The sequence below is a fragment of the Ixodes scapularis genome, unplaced genomic scaffold (assembly GCF_016920785.2).
Source record: "Ixodes scapularis isolate PalLabHiFi unplaced genomic scaffold, ASM1692078v2 PGA_scaffold4__175_contigs__length_147842914, whole genome shotgun sequence".
Taxonomy (NCBI): Eukaryota; Metazoa; Arthropoda; class Arachnida; order Ixodida; family Ixodidae; genus Ixodes; species Ixodes scapularis.
The window spans coordinates 39841944-39868266 of NW_024609879.1; the positions used below are offsets into that span (position 1 = coordinate 39841944).

The 26323-nt window shown below is 44.4% G+C and overlaps 1 protein-coding gene across 1 annotated transcript in view; it reads right to left on the minus strand.

Annotated features, from left to right (window-relative positions):
* LOC115330592 (venom metalloproteinase antarease-like TtrivMP_A) overlaps nucleotides 1-26323 on the minus strand; it is a 186136-nt gene that overhangs the window by 23112 nt on the left and 136701 nt on the right. Inside the window, exon 12 of the mRNA XM_040214695.1 lies at nucleotides 25584-25725. Coding sequence (XP_040070629.1) covers nucleotides 25584-25725 — 142 coding nt within the window. The remainder of the gene's footprint in view (nucleotides 1-25583; nucleotides 25726-26323) is intronic.

Here is a 26323-nt window from a genome sequence, read left to right on the forward strand (position 1 = left end):
CCTGGGAGCGACGTGTCTTTTGTTTATTCCTGTAACTTAGTGTTCTGGAGAATTCGAGAATCATGTTGCTTGTTCCAGGCCCGAATGTTCTACGCGTCGAAGTTTCTACGCCGATTATTCCCGAAGATCACGCATGTACATAAGGGGCTCCGCGTGGCGAGCCGCAGTCAGTTCCGCACCAGCGTTCGACTCTGTTGCTACGCCGACTTCGACGCCCGGGACGCTCTGTTATTATCTTTTGTACTCGTTTATTTTTTTTGGCACAAGTTCGCCACATTAAACGTTTATTTCTTTCTGTTTATTTCCTGTTTTTTTGTTTGGTCACCACCCGTGACAATATGACAACGAGGGTTTTGTTGTCACTGTTACAGCAACCTTCCGCGCCCGGTTGTATGTAGGACTTTCGGCACATTTTTCCAGGACTGAACATCGCGCGACAGATATACACAATAATATCTTATAAATACTTTAAATATTTAGATGAATGTTTAAGCAAGAAACTATCTTGATATAGAAATATCACGATAATATCTTACACTATTTAAATCATTGATTGGAAATACGTTTGAAAAATATATTCGTGTCTGAGTAGCGAACTACAAGGTTGCATCGATTTATTGAATGATTAAGCTAGGTGTAGTTGTGTTTATAGATTTATTACCGGCCCTGGGTGTTTGACGGTAAATGACGAACCATCGTCTTAGCGCAAAAAGTGTTTGATGATGTGATATGAACGTGCTTCATAACATGTTGTTCAAGTGGGAAAGACTTTTCATGCGGATACCCTGCATTTTCTCAACTACGATTCTGTGGGAAAGTGAATACAACACTTGCCTGCGGTGGATGCTGTAACTATTTTTTAAGAAACACTTTCGGCACAAACTTTCTAGCTTAGATTTGCTTGTTCCTATTGCCCTCCGCCGTAATAACAGCGACTGCAGCACGCGCGTGACATCCTAAATCTTTGCTTTGTACCATTCTTCACCCTTAATTTCTTCAGTTTCAATGGTCACGCAATGAATAATCTAACGCCATTTCATACGTTTGTGCTATTCCCTTGTCGTGACATACGATTCCCTTAAAGAGTTAACTGAGGCTTAGGGGAACGAATCTGAGATGGAACACTTCAAAACCTTTATGTGCTTCTAAGTTTTGCCCACAGTCCGTACTACTTCTCCTGATCAAATCCCTAGTTGTAACATCTTAACAAGTGTTTACCGTACCTTCTCACCAGCAGAATATCGTCGAACTTTTCATGCGCATCTCAATGAACGAGCAGTGACCGCTGCATAAGAATTTGCTCCGTCTCGTTTATTCCGACCGAGCATTAACGCGTAGGTCCATCGCAGAACGCGAATGCGTCTTATTTCCTATGACGTAAAGATCACATGGTATGAACGGTACACGTTCACCTACAGCTAACTTTTTTTCCACGAATCTCGAGGTTAGTTTATGTCTTTTACAACTTAATCGGATCTCTCTAGTGATGTTAAGAATTCTGTAGTTTAGTTACGTGCAATTGTCTGTTCATGTTTTCACCATGGAGACTTCCTATACAGTGGGAACAGAATTCAGTAACGGATAATTCGGCGCTCCAACACTTATCCATCGTGCCAGGGGTCGGAAATTTCAGTGCGCCTTCTTTGCTCTTTTTGTCGCTGTACTGGGGGACCTCACCATTCTCACTACCACCTGGCCTCATTAAGCTAATTGTATTGTGTTCCAGGCACATAGACATATGAAGCCGGTTCTTGCTAATTACAAGCCGTGAAAACATTACACTGGAAATCTTCACTACATTTTTTTTTGTTTTCGTTCGTCTTTCAAAGTGAATCTTTGGTGGAAGGCTTATGTGCTGGTAGTGCAGAATGTGCACCATTGAGCTTGCTTGGTCACGATACATTGGCATGCCCGGAGTTTAGTTGCAGGACAGGCGCGAGATTAAATTTTGAAGGATCAATCATCGGGGACGAATTTAACGCAGGAGCGGGGTACACAAATGTAACAGGACCTCGCTGGAGCCACAATGATTGACCCTAGCAGTTTACTAGCGGAAATGAGAAGTGAATGAAAGGCCAAATGAGAGGAAAACCGCCCACCGTTACTTGATACCTTTATTTTTTTTTTTGCTGGAGTCACCATAAACGTTCGAATGTCTGTGAAATCGTTATCGTCTTAAATAAATCATGATTTTGTCTCAGCAGCCATGTCGCTATCACGATGCTAATATCGAACTGAGTCATAGAGGATTTTAATGAACAGTCTGTTAATTTATTTGTTCTTGTTACGACAACACACTCGGCTTCGATAGTCGAGCAGCTTAACGCAGAATGTCATCATTACGAATACCTTTTTATCGGTGAAAATTCCAGCAGCTTGTAGTGAACTATAGTAGGAGACGACGACGAAACCAGGATGAGCAACAGAGCACAAGACGGACGGGAGCTCGCGTGGTCTTTTCCGCCACAGACATTTGGAACCACTTCGTTATTTTAGCAGCATTAAACAAGTTAAACATGGACTTCGACATCTCGACGAGAAACTCAAGGCTATTCGAGATTCCCTACGATGTCCTACCTCCATCCGGAAACTTCGGGAATTCCTATGTTTGATTAATATCTACCGCCGTTTCATTCCTACCTGCGCTGAGATACTCAAACCATTAGCCGACCTCTTGAAAGGCACCAACACACCTTCGGGAATGCTTCAGTGGTCTGCCAAAACGGCGCAAGCATTTGACCAAGCTAGATAAACATTAGCCAAGGCCATTTCTATTCCATCTGAGGCCCAATGCCCCGCTCAATTTTATGGTTGACGCTTCTAATACTGCTGTTGGGGCCATCTTGCAGCAGCATGTCGGAACAGATTGGCACCGCATTTAAGTCATCTCAAAGAAGCTGGAATCTGCGGAGTGCCGCTACTGCACGTTCGGCCCTGAGCTCCTCGCTATCTACCTGGCAGTCAAGCAGTTCCAACATTTTTTTGGAAGGCCGAGATTTTTTCATACTCACGGATCACAAACCATTGACCCATGCGTTAAAATCTGCCAGCGATAAGTTTTCTCCACGAGAAACACGGCATCTCACATCATCGCTGACGCTAAGGGACCCCACAATGCCAGCGGCAGACGCTCCATTGCGCATTTCAGCTACTTTCAATTGTAAGACTTTTCCATCCTCCATTGACTTCAATGCAATGCCTTCTGTGCAGCAGAAGGATTGTGCCATTCCTTTACTTAGTCAGTCTTCTAACAAGTTAAAGCTTGAGAATATCACAATGCCGGTTGGTGATTATCTTCTTTGTGCTATATCAACTGGAGTGCCTCGTCCAGTTTTCCCTGTTGCATTCCGCTGTCAGGTCCTTGACGGATTGTCACACCCAGACATACGCGCGACACAACGCTTGGTCACTGAAAGTTTCCTTTGGCAGGGCATAAATAAGGACGTCCGGGGATGGACACGAGCTTGTATAGGCTGTCAAAAATCAAAGATTTATCGCCATACCTCGGCACATTTTCAATCCTTTCCGGAAGCAACCAACCGAATTGATCACGTTCATCTTGACATCGTGGGCCCATCACCCCCGTCAGAGGGCAACACCTACATACTTACCTGTATTGACAAATTTACTCGTTGGCCAGAGGCCTTCCCGATTCCCTACAGTACAGCTGCTACCATTGCACAAGTATTCTTGAGCGGATGGGTGGCAAATTTTGGTGTACCATCCAGCATAACTACAGATCGGGGACTGCAGTTTCAATCATCTTTGTTTCGTTCCCTCGCATAGCTTCTCGATGCCCAACAGATACACACATCATATCATCCCATCGCCAACGGCATGCTTGAAAGATTCCATCGATCACACAAGTCATCACTCAAGGCAAAAGGGGATCCGACATATTGGGCCAGACACATGCCTCTAGTTCTCTTTGGATTTCGATCAGCAATCAAAGCTGATCTCAACTGCAGCCCAGCAGAGCTTGTTTATGACAGCACTCTACGCCTTCCCGGCGATGTGTTTACCCCGACCGTTCATAAAGTCGAGCTTGATTCCGGGACCTTCGCTAGCGAACTAAAAGCTTTCACAAGACAAGTTCGGGCAGTGCAACCAAGGTAAGAACAAAGGCCGTCGATTTATGCGCCACAAGATCTTGAAACATCCACACACGTTTTCGTCCGACGAGATGCGGTTCGAAAGCCGTTACAGCAGCCATATGACGGACCATTTAAAGTCATAGAACAGCGAGACAAGCGTTTTCTCTAGGATTTAAGTGGTCGAACAGACACCGTATCTGTTACCGGCCCACTTGGCAACGGCCACCAAGACTCGCCCATCTCGTCATATTTCTGCTACCCAACCGTCTGCATTTCCTTTATTCACATCTACACACAAGCTCCTCCGTCGCCACATCACATGGGCTACGCCTCTCTGCAGCCTGCTTTTTTTAGGAAGGGGGTACCTGTAGTGAACTATATTAGGAGACGCTTACGAAACCAGAATGAGCAACAGAGCACGAGAGGGACGAGAGCTCGTGTGGTCTTTTCCGCTGCAGACATCATTCGGAACCACTTCGTTATTTTAGCAGCATTAAACAAGTTATAGGCTCATTGGACACTTATTAGTGTTATAAAAATATGATGTCAACTGTTGGAGGCGCGCATTTCCTGTGATGACAGATTCCAGACGCTTACTTAAAGTTCAGTTTTAAGACGTTATAGTTTCAACAATTATGAAACGTGACACGTTTATTTATTTCGCTCTGGATTTGTCGAATTCAATACACATCTGCATGGTCACTGCCCATCACGTTCTGCATATAAAATCATCTTCGTGTTTGTCCAGTGCATAGTTTACATAATTTATTCATTCAATGACGACGCCGTAAACAACCACTAAAGGGAATTACAGCTCAAGGATTTTCGGCATCTGTTATGCTTATGTTCATAACTTTCTCTATTGCCAGTTCGAGGTCACAACCAACAGAACACTTCCAGGGTGCGGCCGTAAGGACTAACGCAACTGGCACCCCTTGCAAAATATGAATTCCAAACTTATATACCTAAAGTTTGAAGTGGAACATAAAAGAAATTAAATTAGTAACAAGTTAAAAATGTAATTGTATATTAATGCTTTTTGAGCGCAACTTTTAGGTGCCCGTTTCCGGGTTGAGCGACGTCGGCGTCACCGTAACCGCCCGTTTCATTATTGGATGTTTCCCATAATGGCGCCTCCCGCCACGTGTGACGTCACGAAGATAAAATTTTCCCGTTGATTTTGGAGGGAAACGTTTTCGCTCAATTTGGCGGGAAATCTTTCCGGTTAATGCGGCGGCACATTTGTCTGCTAAATTCAACGGGAAAAGTTTGCCGCTAAATGTTGCGGGAAAATGCTTTCGCTAAATTTAGCGAAAAAATGTTAGTAAACTTCCCGATAAATTTAGAGGGAAAATTTTCGCTTAATTTGGCGGGGAAAATTTAGTTTTTGTTGACGCACGCAAAAAATCCACGGGACCCTAGCCATAGCAGCTTCGCTGTATAACTTAATAAGCACGGTTTCATGTGGTTCAAATTGGAAGCAGTACCAGTAGAAGACACAGAGTCAATTCCGGTGTACGACAGGGTAGCACATTTGGTCCGTTGTTTTTTTTTTAAATATTTATGTAAACAATCTAGGATTATTACAGTTGCGATCTAGAATCTTTCAGTTCCCGGACGCTACCGTTCGTTTGTTAGCGCACGATAATTACAGCCAAGCGGTTTCGCTGCTTCAGAGCGAGATAAATGGATTATTTAAATGTTTTGCATGAGATATAGTTTCTTTAAATATCAATAAAACTAAATTAGTTTGCTTTCGTAATATTCATAAACATGTTACTCTAGTACCGAACATAGATATTCATCTCCATAATCACCGTCAACAAATTTGCAAGCGTAGGACATTACCATATGACTCGATACTTAAATAGTTAAGTTTAACATTTTACCATGATGTCCTGAGGAACCACAAATTTGAATGTATTGTTTAAATAATCCAGGTGGTTGCCGGGTGTCTTTACAAGCTAAATGTGCTTGTTCGGTAATATCGCAGAGAACTGTTTTTAGATCTTTAGGAGAATCAGTCATACGGTACGGAATCACGATATGTGGCAATTCTTCGGTGTACGAAAACAGGGAGTTCACAAAACCATAAAACATATTGTACACAATATTTCGTACGGATCAATACACAAAAACCTGGGGATAAAAAAAAATTTGGGCGCGCTTTAAAATTTATTTGATCAGTTTCATAGATACGTGATAATAACAACCAATTATTATTGTTGCGCCTTTTAACAAAAGGTGAGAAAAAGTAACTTATGACGTGCAGAGCGATTCAAGGTTTCTATGATAGAAACCAATTATGGAACAAAATTAAAATATCACTGCTTTCCCTCATTATTCGGCACTTTGCCAGGGTCTTTTTTCCAAATTTAGTACCCTTCCGCCCGGTAAAAGGGAATGTAAGAGAGTCGTGCGTCATGCTTGCGCAATAAGAATTGTATAATTTCCTAACACGTGTTGTGGACTGCTTATGTAGTTTTTTTTTAATGTTTAATGGTGTCACTGATGTTCGTTGGCTGCCTGATCCCACCCACAAGCATCTTGGCTTTGGTGGGCCAGCAAGCTTCAGTATGCATTTTCCAAGGATAATTAAGGCGTTATTATTATTACTATTTTTAATTTCCCAGCTTTTGATGTACTCTGTTGTAAAATATCGTTTTGGAAGCTTATACGAAGATTCAGTCCAACTTCGCGCTTCTGCTCCCAATGTCAACAGGTTTGTTATATGGCTCTTGCTAACAATCTTGTAGTTCACACGTATCTCTTTAGTCCTGGGCTTCTCCTGCATCCCTGAGGCCAAAAAAACTACGGTTATTTGTTTTCACGTGCGCCTCTTTGGAGAGTCGTGGACCCGTTTCCTTTTAGCAGCGATGATTGTTGTTGACTTCGTAGCGATCGAATTCCTGGCAATCGACCTCGGGGTTATCATTTCTTCGTCAGAGCTGGACATTCCGCTCCGTTTAAATTGATATTTTATAGTATCGTCATTATTCCGCACAGACGTAATCTCAAAACAAGCATCACCGGAAAGGCCGCCGGCGTTTGTTGTGATCCAACTTGCATGTGCTCCGATCATGCCGAGCTCTCCGAGTGGCTAGTCGTGTTTCCAAAGACGCTGTCGTTATACCAACATCCCACTCTTGCGGTGATCGTGAGCTTGCGAGACACCGGAAGTTCCATTTTACCACACGAGAACGTCGCCTTCGTCCCCTCACTTAAAAAAACATCCGTGAAGATCGATTCCTCAACTTCTTAGGATGTGTGTAACCTATCAACTTCTTAGCTAAGTTGTCGTAGCCCAAGAAGTTCGTGAATCTGGCATCTTGTGCTGAGGCGAACTCATCCGATCAATGATGCTGGTGGTGATGATGCTATAGGCTTCATAGGCTTCATGGCCTCCAGACTAATATTGGAGGTACGTTACCGTGTTAGCAAGAAGCTCTTCAACCTGTCTTTTGAACTGGTGTATCGCGAATCTGGTGAAGAATGTCAGTCGATTTGTGCATCCGACCTACAGGCGTCTCATAAATCCGAGAAGGTAATGTTGTCGCAGGCTCCTGATAGGCAACAATCCACACGACCTCTCGGAAAATTTTACACCGTCTCACAACCCGCGACGGCGTTGAAGATGGTGAAAGAGGGAGCACGAGCCCGAAATGCATTATACTCATGCACATTTTTTTTCCTCTTTGTTTTTTTGGGCGGGGGGGGGGGGGGGGGAGAAGAGATAGTAGCCGTGCTTCCGTAATGCAGTTGGGCGGGCGTCGTTCTTGGGCCCAGCCACCCCTTCGTGCCGCGCCACGACATCATTTTGCTCAAATTTTAGTGTCTCGTGCCAGAGATGTAGCGGCGGCGATGCAAGCCACATCATCCGACTCACCACAGTCACATCTGTTCCCTCCGCAAGTAATCACGTAGCACCCGCGCTCACTCGTTTTCGGGTCAGACGGACGATTCCGTGTCAGACGCACGATTCCGTATCAGACGGACGATTCCGTGTCAGACGAACAATTCTGAGTCAGACGAACCGGCAAGGGTCCGTCTGACCCGGATTGAAGGTCACACAAAGACCTTCTAAGCCATCCCCTATTTTTTTTTTAGGGGGGCGGGGGGGGGGGGGGGATTGTGTCGGCAACCTGGTGATCAAAGAGATGGACTAGGTTGGCCACATGTTAAATCATCCGTGGTCACTTCCACCGCGAGAGGGCCAAGTGCAATTGGCGAAGTGAGCGGTACTCCGCCACTGATTAAAGGCCGTCATGGCTTATGCGCCGTGCTATTTTGATCGTAGCGTGGGCGATACGCTTAGTATATGACTACGTGCTTTTGAACCAGCGCGTTGTGCCATTTTCCGAGACGGGTAGCAGCAAGGGAAGTCCCACACACTCTAAACATTCTTCTTCATGCTCCTGCTGCAGGCATCATTCGAAAAAAAAACAAAAAAAAAACGATAGCATTCCCGTGCGTGGTTCGGCGCCTACAGCGACGGGGTGTGATTGGTGAAGCATTTTACAGATGGCGCTGAACACGACCAACAAAAGTCGTAATTGCGCCGCCTGTATTCACGTCACCATTTAAGCTATAAGTATAGACAACCAGAGGGCTAGGCGAGGAGGAGCTCGAACATTGCTGTGCATTGAGGGAAAGGAACTCGCGAGTATTAGAGGTTCTCAAAGATTGCTAGGTTTATCAGCCTGATTATCGGTAGTATCGCTCCAGTCAGGGAACAGCTATCAAGTGTACTCATGGTACGTAAACAATCTGATGAAGAGAACCGTGAACGGAGGCGTCTGGCGCTTGGAAACTCAGATTATATTTAAAGGTTCGTTCTTCTAGAATGATTGACTTATGCAGCACAATTATCTATTAATTTGCCATAGATTATTGTACTGTTAGTCTGACTCTAAAGTCCACAAGCTTTAGAATTAACTGTCGAGTTTATCCAGAAGTGGTGTGGATCCTCTCGTTTCCAGATGTAGAAACGTGAAGAATATCTCAGAATATGGTTATGCACACTCGCACATCTTACCTATTTCTGTCTTTGCTTTCGGTTTCTTCTAGTCCAAATAATATTAAGTTATTTCTTCGACTGTGGTTTTGAAAGTCGTCTATTTTATTTTGGTTGAATGACAGCCTTCTTAAGTTTGTCAAGTTTACTGCTTTGCTCTTTCGAGACGACTTTAACGTGAACGATTTCTTAATTTTTAGCTTTGATGGTGTAAACTTGTCAGCATCAGTGGGATATTGCAAAAAAATATATTTATTGACGTTTACAGATCCGAGAAAAAAATCATATCACTCTCTAATAGTGATATTTAAATATAGCGAATTCCTCTACAGCTCTACGTATGTGAAAATCAACCAAGCACTCAAGTTGACATCTCCACTGTCCCCGGTTAGGCTGCCTCTGACGCCGCGAGCATGGTGACAAAAGTTTTCGTCCATTTTTTAAATCACCACCAGACGATGCTGCCCTTGAATCAATGAAATGAAGGGACGGAATAATCTTCCTTCTTTCCGTTGGTGCCAGGGAAGAAAATATTTTCGCAGCTTCTCCTCTTTTAGTGTGTAGAGAAGGGTGGAGAGCTTTAGCTGAGAAAGCCCAGGCATACTATTTTCCATCTTCCTAGTTTCTAGACAACTCATTTGATTTGCGTTTGTCTTCCTAGTAGCGTAAAACACACCAGTGCACGAGGCCCGTGCCTCGAGCGGCCCTTGGAAGCAATTAACGACGAGCACCGAAATGAACGGCCCGCGGAAGCGAATGATGGCGGAGCACCCGCTCGTGACACGTGTCTTGCGAGTTTTTACAACAATCGTGGGCGGTACTTGAAAGCCTGAATTTTGTGACGGGATTTTTCTCCTGCCGTTTTTATCTAGATGAGCATTCTCCTCAGGCGCGATAGGGTATAACCACTAGATGAAAAGTTAAAACAATCATAGGTTAGCAATCGTACTGTTTTGGACAAATTTCAGACCTACTGCAGATACACGATACGCCCAGTGGAGGTGACTGACCTGTACGCACAACACGATTACTGACCATACTTCGCTTTATACAAGGTATCACATAAACATTTACAGTTTTTTTTTCTACTGCGAAAATAATCTAGGCATCGCCGAAAGCTCATTCTCCGCCCAAAGGTAGCGCTAGAGGTCACAACCAGATCCCAAAGTTTCAGCCTGATCTGATAGCGTAATCAAAAGTTATAAGCGATTTTCTAAAAGTCTTGATGGGAAGATGGCGGCCGACGGAGTTTTCGAAGACCTGAGGCTGTATGGAACCAGAAACCGAAAACGGGCAATTATGAACTCCATTTTCCCATTGAATTTTTCAGAAAATCACTTATAAATTTTGATTAAGTTATCGGATCGGGCTGAGCTTTTGGCATCCGGTTGTGACCTCTGGCGCTACCATTGGGCGGAGAATGAGCGTTCGGCAACGCCTAGTTTATTTTTGCGGTGAAACAAACTCTGTAAATATTTTTTGTGGCACCCTGTACTTAGTGTACAATGGTGGCAATACTGCGTGATCGAGCGTGTGGTTCTATTAAGCGTCTTATCCGGGTTAGAACACGGTAAAATTAACGGCCAGTCCATGCCTCACGCCGTCCCCAGGAGCTCTAATAGAGTTTTACCCAAGTTTTGAAACTAAATATAGCTTTAACATGGGGAAGGAAACAAAGGTCGCGCTGGAGTTCTAGAGAGTCTACTCTAGACCATCTCAGTCGGTGGTTTTGTCTTTTTTAGTGAGAAAAAGCCTTTTAGCCGCGTGGTTGTGTTCAGAAAATACCGCACTGGGCTTGTTTACGGTCCCAAGTTATCATTGATAGCGACTTGTGCAGTCTCAGAAACAAGGTTCGCTTTTGCTTTTACCACCGCTCAGGTGGCTGGTAATATTGTCAAATAAATAAATACAAAATGAATGCGTATAATCTGTGTGAACAGAATGAGCGGTGCCTCGGCTGTCACCCCAGTTCACCTGCAGAACACGGGAAAAAAAATAGTATTTTTTTCGCCTTCTAGTTTTTCTCTTGTTAAGTGAAGATCCTTTTATAACCAATCCCAGAACATTTAGGAGCTTAGTTCCTAATCTTGGTTGACAGGGGCATATGCTCTCACAGCCGCAACACCGTTTTTTCAGTTTGTTTTAGACTGTGGCGTGTAATAGATGCAATAAAAGTATTTCGGTTCAAAACTTTTCGCTTGAACGCAAAACCACAAGTAGTTTGATAGGAGATTAATTTCGCAACGGGTCCTATCTAAGCCACATGAAAGGGTAACGCATTTATTTAACTTTAGCTTAAAAAAGGTTTTTTAAGCGGCGCTGTAATGCCGGAAGTTTTGATTTGTGACGTAGCTTCTCTTGCATTTCGTAATTAGCAGTGAACTAGCTATAAACGTTTTGTGAGAAGACTGCTATAACTTTATTTCGGTAGTTTCCGTAAACATGGCTAAAGCACCCGAATTTATTTCCATGTGTGTCTTGTGGGAAGAGACACTTGTCTGACATTCAGTGAGGCCAATCAATCTTCGCGCCACCTATTGTCTTCCACTATAGGTATGTTGTGGCTATGCCTGCAATGCCATCGCCGTATTGTAGTGGACACCCTTCGTGTAATGTTTGCTGTATGCGGCCCTTTTGAAAGACGTGAAGGTAGCGCTGGTCTTGAGGCTTGGTTCATCTACTTCTTGACGCATCTGTTCTTCACGCAATGCTGCAACATAAAAATAAATATATTTTTAATCGGCACTCGAGAGAATTGATCTGGATTTTCTTCGCGGTCGCCAGGTTGCTCGTTGCAGCACGGTCATCACATGGTCCCGTATATATACAAGCTTATGTATGACGCCACTAAGGCGGTATCGCAGCATGGAATATGGTTCATTATTTTCTCCCGGCATTCATCAGGTGACATAAGTTAAACCAAAGATGACGCTTTCTTATCTTCTGAAACAACTAGGAAATTAGCGGCATCTTTAATGTACGCCAAAAGGTACCCCAATTCGAGTGATGGCTAAATAGCATCACAGATTTTTGACTGTGGAGCTCTACGAAATACAATGGTGGCTTCACGTGCCGTTGGTGAACTTATAAACATTATACGACGGGATGCAGAAGGTAGAGGAAATGTTTTAATATTCTTTATGGAATGATGCCCTTTTGTCTGATTCGTAAGCAAGACCAATCTTTAGGGAGAATTTGATCATTCGAAAACATTACTTATTCACATATATAAATCAGTTTCTGACATGGAAGAGGATGACCGTACACGCTCATCGTCAAGCCGTTCTGATAATAATTGGGGATGTATGTGATGACGTTCAATTTGACGGTTTGAAATAAGCAGGTTTCTGATATTTTTGTCACCAATAATCAATGAGACAGATTTTTTATATCTTTCTTCAGGTTTCTTTCTTGCGGATTTAAACTTTGTGGTGTTTATTATCTTATAAATATAGGCCGTTCGGAGCTTTTTGCTACGAGTTCCGGACGGGAACATATTTCGTTAGCTGGTGTTCTTTGTTATCTCTCGCAAGAAGGAGACTACACACAGTCAAGCTGCATCGACGCTCTTTATCGCCTTTTATTTAGTTGCTCTATAGTGCCTGGAACGCGTCACCCAGTAGTGTGTTTTCCGCGTTTATAAAGTGGGCCCTTAATTTTCGCCCGATGACGTCCCAGACGTGTCACATTGTTCCCGCTCGCGATCCTGGCGGTGTCCCAGCAGCAGTGCTGGACGCTGCAGACCCGTGTTTCGTCGCAGCGTGAGAGTCCACGGAAGCTTCGGCAGCCAGAAGTTGGCACGCCGCGACGACAGCGACACAGGCGTTCGCTCGTGCGTTTCGCCAGCATTTCTACGACCAACCGCCAGGATCGCGACATCCAACAGCGCTACACCCCGTCATCTGTGACGTCATTTGTTGCCACTTCGAGGCCACTTTTGATGTATCTGCAGCATGGGGCGCTAAGCACACCAGTCGGAGACGCACTCTGGGCACCGACCACCTGAAGTTATGTAGGCAACAGCCGCTGACAGCTCAAGAAAAGAAGGGCGTGGTCTTTTAAGCTCACACCTCTTGGTTTGCGATTGGTTCTCCTGCGTTTTAATGGCTAATTCCACCATCTAATTGGCTGAAAAGCTATGAAAGGATGCCCAGGATTCACAACACCCTGCGTTTGATAAGCTCTCAGCGACTATGCGGAGCCCAAGTTCGTCTGCTTCTGTTGAAAGGATTGCGCTAATTGGGATAGACCACAAATCATGCTGCCCTGAGGTCTATCCAATCTCCTCGAATCCGAGGCGATTGGAGCTCGGCGTTCTGACTTCACCACAACCCCTGCGGAAGAAGCAGATGAAGTTGCTCTGCACATGGGCAGCGAAATCTAATTCGTGACGCAGACAGCCTTGGCGAAAAAAACTCTAATTAGACATGAGGAAGATACATAGAAAGGGGGGACGGACAACGGACAACGTTGTCCGTCCCCCCTTTCTATGTATCTTCCTCATGTCTAATTACAGTTACCAACACGCTCGTTTTGTACTGAAAAAAACTCCTTTCGGAGCTTCTGGGTGTTTTCGAGACTTGGCGGGGATTTTGTTGGAGTCGGTAGTGGTTCGTAATACAAGTTGCAAAATGTAAAACTTACATGTCCGCGTTTGCATTCCATCCCATCCACAAGCGAAACTCGCCTGCACTTGTGGAAACGTGTAGAACAGCACACTGTCTGGCACTTACGGAGTCTCTGGGGTTTCTGTGGACAAGATAGGTTGACATCTAATTTCGTGATAGTGTTACGAATGCTTGTACTGATGTTCTCGTCCGGTACCTCTCGCGACATAAAAGAAAAGTGGTGTCGCACTACATTGATGTTAACTTTTCTTTGCTAAAAAAGCAGAAAGAAATTTCTGGCCCTTTTAAAGTGATGTAGCGCTCGGTGACCTGGTTTAGTTGTGCCTTGCTGTACAGATTTGTACCCGGGACGCGGTACAAATCTGCTGAGGCTTTCTCAGATTTACCTTAAATTAAGTGGTGCGCGTGTCTTTAGGCATTGACATGGTGCCTTTGAGATTCTCATTATTGTGGGCTCTTATACGGTGAGTGCTATGTAGTAGGAGACAAGTAAAGGTGGTGGAGTGTAGTCTCACGTAATAGCACCACGATACGGCCCCGTTTTGCAAGGAACAATATGTACCGAAGGTCGTCAAGAAGTCAAAAGTGTACTACCCTGAAGAGTCGATCTTCAGTCCTATACATTTATGCACTAATGCCCCTTTCAGCCAAGCTAATTTACTGCAGTTCAAACGCGTGTCCTTCAGCTCCCTGAATGTCACTTCAAGTGTTTCGGTGCCAGAGTGAAAAACTAGTTGTCATTCGGAAAACACGGAAACAACGGTGTGTAAAGTACTATTAGACATTGCAAAAAATATGGTCAATATATATAGATGTCTTTGAAATGTTAAATATATCGTTATTGCAGAAGGCAATTCGAAGGCTTTGTCTCGTCAGGTTCGCCGTCAGCCTCTAATGGCGTCCATTCCCCCACAGGCACACTGTCTAATCTTCTTTTTCCTTGCTGTATTTGCAAGTCTTCGTCTTGCACAACACTCTTTACGGTGTGAGTCTTGGTCTCGCACAACAATATTTTAATCAGGACGCCTTAGAATATAAGGCTACAGTAATGAATGATCTTTACACTAATTGGATGCTTCTAACGGACCTTCACAAGAAGAAGCAGATCCAGCCTTGGTTTTGCGCTTTGTCCTACGGAGGTCTGCGAAAAATTCATAACACTGCCTTCTTAGACCATACGGATCGTATTATTTCACGCAGGTACACGTCGACACTGGAGTAGGCTCTATCCTCCTCTGCTAAGATTGCATAGAAATCACTTGTTTCACCGTCGTCTTTTGTTGATTCACCGTGGCGCTAATCTTGGTCATGATCAAGCCTTAACCGGAATGCTAAGTGTGCTTTGCTATCTTTTTTAACAATGCTCTTCTCCTTTCTTATTTTCACTGTTTTTTTTTTGTTAAATTTGAAATAAAATAACGCGACATTTTTTATTTCTTTATTGTTGTCTATCACTCTTGAAACACCGCAGCGCATTCGATCGAGTGACGGGAGTTTGTCAAGCACACTTAAGGCTGCGGTCCCACGGCAGCCATCTTGAACAAGGCGTTAGTTCAACCAATAGATGGCGACACGCACTCGTGGAGTGTAGAGTGCCTTCATAAACTCGCGCGCTTTTGCTTGAGTGGTGACATCTCAGCCATTTTTCCGCCCACTTGTTTTTTTATGAATTTTGAAGTGCACGCTATCCGGTGTCACTTCGCTCGAGCGCGTAGATTTGTCTAATGCACAGACGCCATTTTACCGCCCAAGTCACGCACCGAGTGCGCGAGAGCGTCACGCGCTGGCACATTCAGCGCAACAATGGACCCTAGTGGAGTGGCCGAAACATTGGTTCACAGTGCGATGGCTCGAGCATTATCACGTTCCCCTCGTGGCCTTGCTCGCGCCGATGCCAGCTCTGCTCACCTAGCTCAAGTAGCGTGGCCCATCAAACGGATGTATGCGAGAATGTCAGGCTGGGTATAAATTGTTCTCTGATATAGGGAAATGCGGTTCGGCGGTTGTAACGGGCTTTCGCAATAAATCTTACCAAGAAGGAATCAGATGTTGATTGACGTGTCAATATTCTATCAATGAAAATTTCCACTGCAGGAATGCACGCTCATTAGACTCAATCTTCCATGATACCAGTGGAAGCGGACGTCAAGTAAACTGCTTCGCAATTTACGGTACTTACCTCACCATTTTAATGACGACCAAAATAACGTCACAAAATATTATGTTTCACGGGGTCCGAAAGATGTTGTAAAGGTTGTTACATTATAGTTCCCAGAAAACAAACGCCGTTGCAATATTTTCGGAAGTACCGACACACATAATGTTGTAAGTACAGTTTAGGAGGAATATGGTAAAACCATCAGAAAAAATAGGAAGACGTTTATTTGCAACGAAGACGCTATGAATGAACGGCGTTTAGCGACGGCAAGTTATGAGCGTTCGGGGATTTATAAGTTGACGTGATTGCTAACTATGGACATGCGGACAATGAAGACCAGTTTTGTCGGGAGATGGTGTTGCGGTGATGACCTGATATCGGACGACTCATGGCAGACGAACAAGCAAGTTTCTTCTCAGCGAATGGAAAGTGTCCAGTGTCAAGCGCAACACGTGGCTACCGACATTGTCGACGTTTCGAACACTTACCGCTTTCAACAAAAGTCCTGGCACCTGGACTAACTTTGTAGAAAGACTCGAAGTCTTCCTTGAGTCCAACGCCATCATTAACACTCATGAACAGTAACTGAAAACGATCCACTATTCAGTCGGTGGGTGGCGAAACGTATCCACATATGCGGAGTCATGGGCGATGCGTACTCTAAGTTGCTGGAAGTTTACACGATGCCTGCCACGACGTCCAAACGTCATTAACGTTCTACGGTCTCTTTTACCTACTTTTGCTCTACCGAAAATACTTTTCTCTCATAACGCGCCAAATCTTGCTGAAAATAAAATAAACAAGTTTTTGAAGAAAAGAAACCGGCATCAGGCATCACATTAGTGCACCACACCATCCTGCAACTAACGGGCAAGCAGAGCAGATGGTGTGCGAAACGAAAAAAGCCCTTTTGAAGCTTACGGAAGGAGCAGTTCAGTGAAGAATCGCCAGGTTCTTGTACCGGTAGCACGCGACGGTCTGATCTTACACGGAAAAAAACCCGCCGAAGCAATATTCGGCGGACGAAGAGCCACACCCCTCGATCTCATGATACTATGGCCTACGAACAAAGATCGAGAGATTCCCAGATCGGGAGTAATGGCAGTTTATTCGGTCGGACAACTCGTCTACGTGAGGAATTTTTGCGGAAGTCGGGCCTTCCAGGTAAAACTTGAGTAGAAAAGGCTCTATGTTGGTTGACCAGAACGTGTCATCTCTCTGAATACGTTGAATATCAATGCCTTTAAGTGTAAATATAATTAAATCACAAAACTATCTTTGTGTATTGTGTAACTGCCCTTGTATTTGATAGTAGAAACTATGGTGGTGATTTGGACCTTTCACACCAGGCTCCCTTTTCTTATTTTCCGCCTATACTCCTTTGCGGTTTAAGTACGCTTCAAGAACCTTTTGGAATGGGGACACTTTACGTCAACAAGGCCATTTGTTCCAAGAAGCCAATCAAGGAATGCTGCTAGAAATCCGTCCCTCAAATTAACGAAGAAGCCGCACTTCTGCACAGTGCAGTTTTCCTGTTCCACGTAGAGTTGTAAAGCAGCATCCTCATTGATTCTACCATATACTGTTGCGGGTGAAGAAAGTCTTTGAGTACACGATACTTGAAACAAGTCTGGCACTGTACGTTGTGGTTCGACACCCACTAATATCGTCGTCCTTATAGAGCCTCATCATTTAATCATTACCTCGTCACCTCATATTGCTCTTCATCAACAGTAAGTACAATAGGCTACCGCCATATAACAATCCAAGAATAGAAAAATTTAGTCGTTCAATCCTTCAACAAATTTATTTTTTATATAATGTTATTACGTTACATTACCTCGAGACGATCGACGTCCATCGTCGATCTTCAAATACTTATACCTGTATATAAATTAGACGCACAAGGCGGGGGGGGGGGGGGGGGGGGGTCGCATGGTCTAGCGCACACCAGCTCGGAGCATTGGAGCGAAAGCTCGCGCTGCAGAACCCACCCCGCCCCTGCCCGTTTCGATCTGGAAGAGCTGCGTGCACTACTGCGTGGTGCACGTTAAAGACCCCAGGTTTGCGGTTGTACCGCACTGGCTAAATTGCTCATCTACAGCTGAGACATCAGACGCCCACTAATGCAGACTAACTTCCGGCTGTATAAACATCCAAACAACAATTTGCATTTGGACGCATAATAACAAAGAACACAGCGTGCCGCCTCTTTTCTTTGGATGCCTTTTTTTTAAGCCAGCGCAAGCTCGTGCGTTCTCTCTTTTGAGACGTTTAGAACGGTCGCACATGAAACCCGCGTTTCTCCTACCCACCCGCTTCCTCCTTTCATTATGTGTATTTGGTTATAACTAAATAAGCTATAATAATGGTGTATTATTCATATTTACTTTCAGTTTCAGTCAGGGAAAATGAGTTTCGTGGGAACTAGAGCCAATAAATGAGCTGCGCTTAGAGTATCGGCGCTCTCTTCCCCGACAGTGTTGTGAACGCCACCATTTTGGTGCTTGTGCAGAGCACGCGCAACTGCCGATCGTCATGATTCAAAAGTGCGACATCCTCAGCATAAGATTCGGTGTTAGGGAGCTCATGTAATGTTGCTTTGCTTTGTCGCAAACTGTTTAAAGTGGAGGACGGAAAAGCGTTTCTTGTGATTTCAGATAAAGCTTCAAATAACTGGCAACCATGATTTTAAGCCACAATAAGACCAAGTGTCGCTACTCTGAAGCGTAGCTTATTTAATGACACTATTCATGCTCTTGTTCAAGAGGCTTGTAATACCTGGAGGGGCCAGGACGTAAACCCCGTGGATTCAACAGCCACTACCTTTCGACACCTGCCTCTTCTTCATTGTTCCCGTTTGTGCCAGTAAATTAGCTACGGTTCAGAGTAACGAAACTTGGCCATATTGTGGCTTAAAATCATGGCTGCCAGTTATATGAAGCTTGATCTAAAATTACAGGAAACGCTTTTCCGTCCCTCACAAATGTTTAAACAACCCGCGACAGAGCATTAAAATATTGCATCAGCTTCCTAGAACCGCATCTAATGCTGAGGAAGTCGTACTTTTGGATCATGATGATCGGCAGTTACGTTTGCTCTGATCAAGACCTAAAATGGCGGCGCCCAAAACAATTTTGGGGTGACGGAAGCTCATTTAGTGACTCTAGGCATAAAGTGAACTCGGGTGTATTTTTAGAGCGCAGCTCTTAGGGGCCCGTCCCCGGCTTGAGCGGCGTCGCCGTCGGCGTCGGTGTAACCGCGAGGTCACGTGACCCCCACAGGTCACGTGACCCCCTGAGGTCACGTGACCCCCTGAAGTCACGTGACCCCCTTAGGTCACGTGACCCCCTCAGGTCACGTGACCCCCTCAGGTCACGTGACCCCCTCAGGTCACGTGACCCCCTCAGGTCACGTGACCTCCTGAAGTCACGTGACCCCCTTGTCACGTGACCCCCTCAGGTCACGTGACTCCCCTCAGGTCACGTGTCCCCCCTCAGGTCACTTGACACGCCTCAGATCACGTAACCCCCTGAGGCCACGTGACCCCCTCAGGCCACGTGACCCCACTGAGGCCACGTGACCCCACTGAGGTCATGTGACCCCCCGAGGTCACGTGAACCCCTTGGGGACACGTGACCCCGAGTTCACGTGACCCCCCTGAAGTCACGCGACCCCCGAGGTCACGTGACCCCCCTGACATCACGCGAGCCCCCTTAGGTCACGTGACCTCAAGGAGTCACCTATCCCTCAGTACGCTTCCATCTTCCTCCTCAAGAGCTGCGCTCTAACCGGCGTTACAGGGAATTGTAAACGGCTTCCATTTTTTTTTCTTTTCGTCTTCATTGTTTATTGATTTCAATCATATCGAATAAAGAACACAATATATCGCGCTACGCTTGTGTAATTATTTGTCTTAGATTTATTAGCCTGACCCAGTACTTAAACCATTCAGTTATCGATATTAAATCTTTCAATATATTTTTTAAATGTGAGGGTAAAAAGACACGGAGATTAATGATGATACAGACGCCAACGCCGCCCTCGGAAATTTTTTGAACATTAGAAATCAGCAGTTTGTCTGCCATCCGCCAGGTAGCGCAACAAAACACCCAAACAGTTTTTAATTGTTTTTAAACTTAGCTAAGCTCTACACCTATTAAGAAACCAAAGCAAGATCATTGTGATAATTTAATACATCGCAATGTATATCGATTCCAAGCAATAAATATTATTAGATGCCAATAAATCTCTTTGATGTCCAAAAAAGATATGCGTCAAAACAGGTAAGTTCGAAACGCTCCTGGAGCGTTATGACTTTAAAAATGAAAAAAAGCCATCGTCCACCTGTTGGGCACGGTAGCTCTAAATGTTATAAGAGTTTATCATAGTTTAATTATTTCCTCAGCGGCATTTGAAGTGCCATTACTCGAAGCACAAAAAAGTGCTACGTTTGATATAAAATATCTAAACAAAAAAATTTTACACAACATTAAATTTTTTTTTGCATTTTACCAATTATAACCACTACATCTGTAGCTAATTTCATTGCCCTAGCGCGTGTCATTAAAAACATATTTGTGCTGAAAAATGTCAATTTTAGGCCAATATTTGGAGGGATGAAAAAAACAATGTAGTGCAAATACCAAAAAAGTGTATCGTTACATGCTGCTTCAACATCATCTTAACAAAACGGCTATAATGGAACCGTGCTATCTTTAATGGATCGTTCATAAAACATGAACTAGCGGAGCAAGTGAGGGTCCGCGCCATCATATTCGCAACGCTACAAATGCGCATGAACAGTAAAAACCAACACATACATAATATCAAATGAAAGAGGATTGCATTGCCTTTCGAATGACATCCACCCCACAAAACAGTAGTTAAAAGGAGATGAGTAATGACCTGCCAAAAAGTACCTAAACTGCCACATTCAGTGGGACCGTGGCCTTAAAGGGGTCATGAAACGATTTTCCTACTTCTTCCTCCTTAGCTTTAATCCTCAACTCAAATGCGAATTGTGAAATCACGTGGTCGTGACATTCCTTCGGCACCGGTGCGATGACTCCTAGGTCCCACCGTGCTTTTTACGCACACCATAGAACTTGTCATTCCCGAGTGACAATATGTTCCGTCAGGGCACTCATTGGCCACGAACGCGAATCCAAGTATTCGTCGACGAATTGATTGTTGACGAGCGCATACGTCCGAGTGACGCAGATCTCGTGTCCAATGCGTGAGCTGGGCTTTGCTGACGTCAGTTTGGCGCCGGTGACGCGCTTTTGGAACCGCGGATGTATCATAGTGAAAAGGCGGAGAGCTTTCGAATGCAAGAAGGTACAAAATAGTCCGCTATATTTTCAAATGTTCGTACCGAAAAGCTGGCTTTTGACTTTCTAGCCTCTTTTTTTTGGCCAACTAAACGATATACGATTAGTAAAGTCCCAATTTAAAATCATTCATCCCAACCCAAAATTCGTTTCATGGCCCCTTTAAAGCCGAGTGTGTCCCTTAGGAAGAAGCTGTGTGGCACACTATAAAATGACATTATAGAGGAAATGTACTTGGTTGATGTGCACTACGTTAGCCTGTCTGACTGGGGTATTATATACACCTGAGCGCTTCTATATTCATCCGTACTTTTTTTTTAAAGACAATGCCATAAAATAAGTAAAGGCGACCTCATAATTTTCCTTCATCTGATATAAGCAATACAGTCGCAACATGTGTCGTGCAAAAATGATGTAACGAAGATGCACGTAAGAGTGCCAGAATCTCATAAGTATAGTGGGGCACCTTGATCTTCCCTCCAAGAAATCAGAAGAGGCTACCTTTCCGCCCGTAACTCGGGATGGCACAATTGACTGCAGTCTACAGAGGGGGATAGGCAAATGGGAAGATTAATGAAATGTTTAAAACGAGAAAAAAAAAAAAGATTACGCTGGAACACTTTACTTGATGAAGCATGATGCTCGGCATCACCAAGGAAGCTGTTTGTTAGGTGTAAGCATTGTCCAGCCTTGTCATCCCCTGAGGTGCACTACAGCGAGTGCGTTTCCAGAGTGCTTTGCGAGAAATTAGTCTTTCCAGGTTTTTTGGAGTGTACAAAGCTACACAATAACGGGTGTTTTTATCTTCAATGTACAAATTAGCTGGTTAAAGTGAGCGGGGTACTCTCGTTTCTTACTGACGGCTGTAGCAGATGATGTGTTAAAGAAAATCAGATGAGGTAATCAAGTAATGAGCGAAGTAAGAGATAAAAAAGACGGATATTGTTCTATATAAACATAATGTGTCACACGGGCTTAAGAGGATAGGGAACCTTGTTAATGTCAACGTAGCCTTTTCTGCACCGAGTATGCTTCTGAGCTTACGCAGGAAAGTCAATGTGTCAACACAGCGTCAAGCTGGTTGTGCAAAGAAACACCAAAAGAGGTTTGTTACTTGCATCGAGGGGGTAGTTAGTTTATTCTATTGCACTCTCATTTGGTGGAGAATATATAGGACAAACCAGCAGGTTTTTTAAATGATCACTTAAGAGAACACTTCTATAGCACCCACAAAGTCGTTTCAGGACACCTGGGCATGCAGTGTTGGAATTGTGGACCTGTTCCGAATTTTGAAAAATGTTTTGTAACAGGAAGAAGTCGGGACCCGCTGACAAGAGAGATAATTGAAACTAAAAAAAAAAAAATAGCGCTTCTGGCTGACAAGTGTGTTAGCAGTCCGTCTAAAACATTGTCTCAAAACGAGCTGAAATTTTTATCCTGAAAATAGCGGTGGGGATTCAGAAGCATATTTAGAAGTGGTTCCTATATTCGTGCTGTTGTGCTGGTCATAGAAATTGAGATAGTCAGTCCAATGACGAGAACAAAAAAGCTCGAGGTACACCTAAGCATTTCTTATGAGTTGTGAATGCGAAAACATGCAAGCCGCTCGTCCGCTCCCTTTGTCGTCTGCTCGTCCGCTCCTTTTGCCGTCTGCTTGTCCGCTCCCTTTGTCGTCTGCTGCGTACTAGCGCGCGCACGCCTCGGGATCTCGAAGGCCATGGCGCAGCGGCCAATGGGAGCCCCGTCGACGCGCGCCAGCTAATGGAACCGAAGGCGCGCGGAAACTATCTGCTGTTTTCGCGCTTCCAACTGATGACGTCAGCTCGCTCCATGAGACAGTTAATGCTTTCGCATTAAAAAAGTAACAGAATACAAAACGAGTTTTAAGTCAGCGCGTGTGTTGGTCCTTTTGTGTGTTGGTGTGTAATTGATCTTGGGCTATTAACCTGAGAAGTCTTTATTTTCTTCAAGATATGCATGACCCTCGGTCGCCTTTCCTTTTGACTAAGCTAAAATGAAATCCCCTGCTCACCTGTTCGACATACCAAAAAAAATGTAATTCGGGAACTTCGACTGCAAACATCAAGGTGATATTCGGTCACGAAAATGAGTAAACAGAGGTAAATAACTAGCTGTTACATTGGTATCTGTGCGCTCGTTAGTAGCGATATGACATTTCGCAGGTGTCGCTTGGCTATCTAAACCTTATTGAACAATCTATCAATAGAACAGAATGATGATATTAAATGATATTAAAACAGCGTGAATATAAATATGTACCAAACAATAAGGTGGACGAAAGAAACAACGTCCGCTTAGCTCATTTCCAGTTACTCTTTAGTAGGAATACGTGCCATCTCTCCAATTTAACCATTCTCGTACCTCTATAAAACACGAAATACAGGGTGTCCTAAAAAATGTACATGTTTATATTTATTAATATTGCAAATATAAACTATGCACACCGAACACTCGTTTTTCGTTTGAAGGTAGAACTAGAGATCCGAACCACATGTCAAAGTTTCAGCACGAACCGCTATTTTATCCAAAAGTTACAAGTGATTACTTAAAAATGACAATAGGAAAATGGCGGCCGATGGAACTCACAAATGCATAGAGCTATGTGGTGCCACAGACGAAAAACAGGCGAAAATGAGCCCCACTGTTTCATTAAAAGTTTCGGAAAATCACTTATGACTTTAGATACCATATCGGTTCGCGCTGTAAATTTGGCAACTGGTTCGGACGTTTAGCGCTACGTTTGGGCGGAGAATAGGAAGTTTTCGTAGTCCGCGCTGCCCCCTCCGCTAAGCGTTCCGCAACGAAGAAGTTGCTACTGCGCCTGCGCGCCGATAGCCTTGACTGTGGAGTTCCCGCTATCGTAGCGGGTTGCGGAGGGCCTTGCGGGACGGCGAAAACGATCTACGAAAACTCCCTATTGAGTATTCTGCGTTGCCTAATTTACCCTCGCTATGAAAAAAAAAAAAGAAGAAGCCTGTAATGTTTTTGAGACGCTGTGTAAATATACACATGGAAACTGAAAGAGCGTAGAAGATTAGAGCGCGACGGAATGTCGAAGTACCAAGCTCTAGTTGGAATTATCCTTGAGTGAACTCAGTCGCTACTCGCTGCTCTAAAGAAAGCACCGAACGGCGGCATCCCGCGTTCGAACGCGTTTCACCAATGACAAAAGACCAAGGCAGAGAGAGTTGTATCCTCCCACTGACCATTTGAACCAGAGCTTGGTGCTCTGACGTCCCTTCACTTCTTTCTTTCAGCTTTTATGCCCTATAGACAAGAGTGTTTTAGCCTCGCAAGCAGAGGCGAGTGGCGCTCTACTCTCGACACCGGACGGTACATATGGTGCAGGGTACTGCGGAAATCGCGGTGGTATGCCGCAGTATGCACGGCCTACACTATTAAATTGCGCGTGCTCATTTATTCTTTCGTTGTGTGTAGGTTTTAACTCCGGACGCACAGGAACTATTCATCTAGACGGCATTGCAGTCCCCCCGCAAAACCGCAGTCCCCAAGAAGTGCCCGCGGGCGTCGCCCCAGTCGGCACAATATGACCGCTCGCTGAAACGTCCAAAATCTGGTCTGTACTCTACCTCGGATGTTGTCTATAGTCCTGGCGAAACCCGACACCACCGAAAAAATGAAGATAGCGCCACCCCTTCCCCAAAATGGCATTACTATTGTGTTCACACAGTGCCGTGCGCGTCTCGGATTAGCAGCGTCTCACGAGTGGGACGATGGCACCGGGCGTAGCCAAACGACCGCGTCCACCGCTTTTCGGCTACTCTCGTCGAGATTCAGAGCAGGCATTGTCTTCTAGGTGACAGTGAAGAAACAGGGCCGTGCGATTTTCAAATATGCTTTCTTTACACTTGAGGTCGGGACCTGGAGCGATGCGTCTGCATGTGTGGGGATACCGTTGGAGCTATACGTGTGTAGAGCAAGAGGCGGCACGAGGCGGCACGAGCCGTCTCCTGCATTCTCGCTTGCCCTTTGCTACAGCTATTCCGGCGTTACACGTGCGCTGAAAGTTTAGCGAGACCCGTGCATTTATCATCAATTTAACATCCCAGACACCGACCTTTGAGATGAATTGTACCGTTAATCCTTAGTTCGTAAGCACTATGTAGTTTCCCTAAATATTTTTTTACAGAAGATATTGAGTTCGTTTTTGTAAGACGGATAGTTTTACAAGATTACTCGTTCAGTTTGTGTAAGTCGCCGCCGGTCTTCCTGCATTCAAGGACTCGTTCGATTGTGTCTATGCTGCCGAAGCATAGAATCAGGTTTCTGCGTGGTTTAGTTTTATGATGCGTGGTCCAAAGATAGGAAACTTACGCCACGGGAAATCATAGGACCAAAGTTTGGGACGGCTTCACGACACAGTTGGTTCTTCGTCATTTTCGCCCCCGGAAGTTCCTTCATGTTTATTCTGTAGCGCGTCTGTGACGTCACATCAAAGCAGGCTTGATCTAGAGTCCTGAAAAAAGCAAAAATGAAGAACGCCTAATCTTCACCGATGCTCTGTTATTTATCAAACCGTCTTACTTTGACGTGTTACACTACTTGACTCTATTTGAATATTGCCCAAACAAACAAGATATTTAGGAATATACCAATCTCACTAAGCGTCAGGCGCATGCAAGACGCCGCAATAAATGTAGTTTGCTGAAGGCAGGCTACATTAATCCAGCTGAACACCAATTTAATCCAAGCGTCAGTAAACTTAATTTCAACGCCATTCATTTGAATTCACGAGTCACTCAAGTTAATCCGTTCATATCAATGAATTAACTATGACTAAACTCATATGTGACATCCGTTTTTGAGGTTTAAGTTTCTTGCAAGTCATGAATGGTTTTTCAGTCTTTATGCGTATTGCGTAACTCGTTCTAACGTGAATTTTGAGGGAGTTTTTAGACCACAATACCTAAGCTCGTGACTGAATGGTGGAGATTTTTTTTTGTCGGTTTTAGAATAGTAACGAAAATTTTGCCAAGGCTTGACAGTAGCAGCTTGTTTAAATAATTTGCATTTAAATTAGATGTATGCAATCAATAGCATGAACATTTCCATTG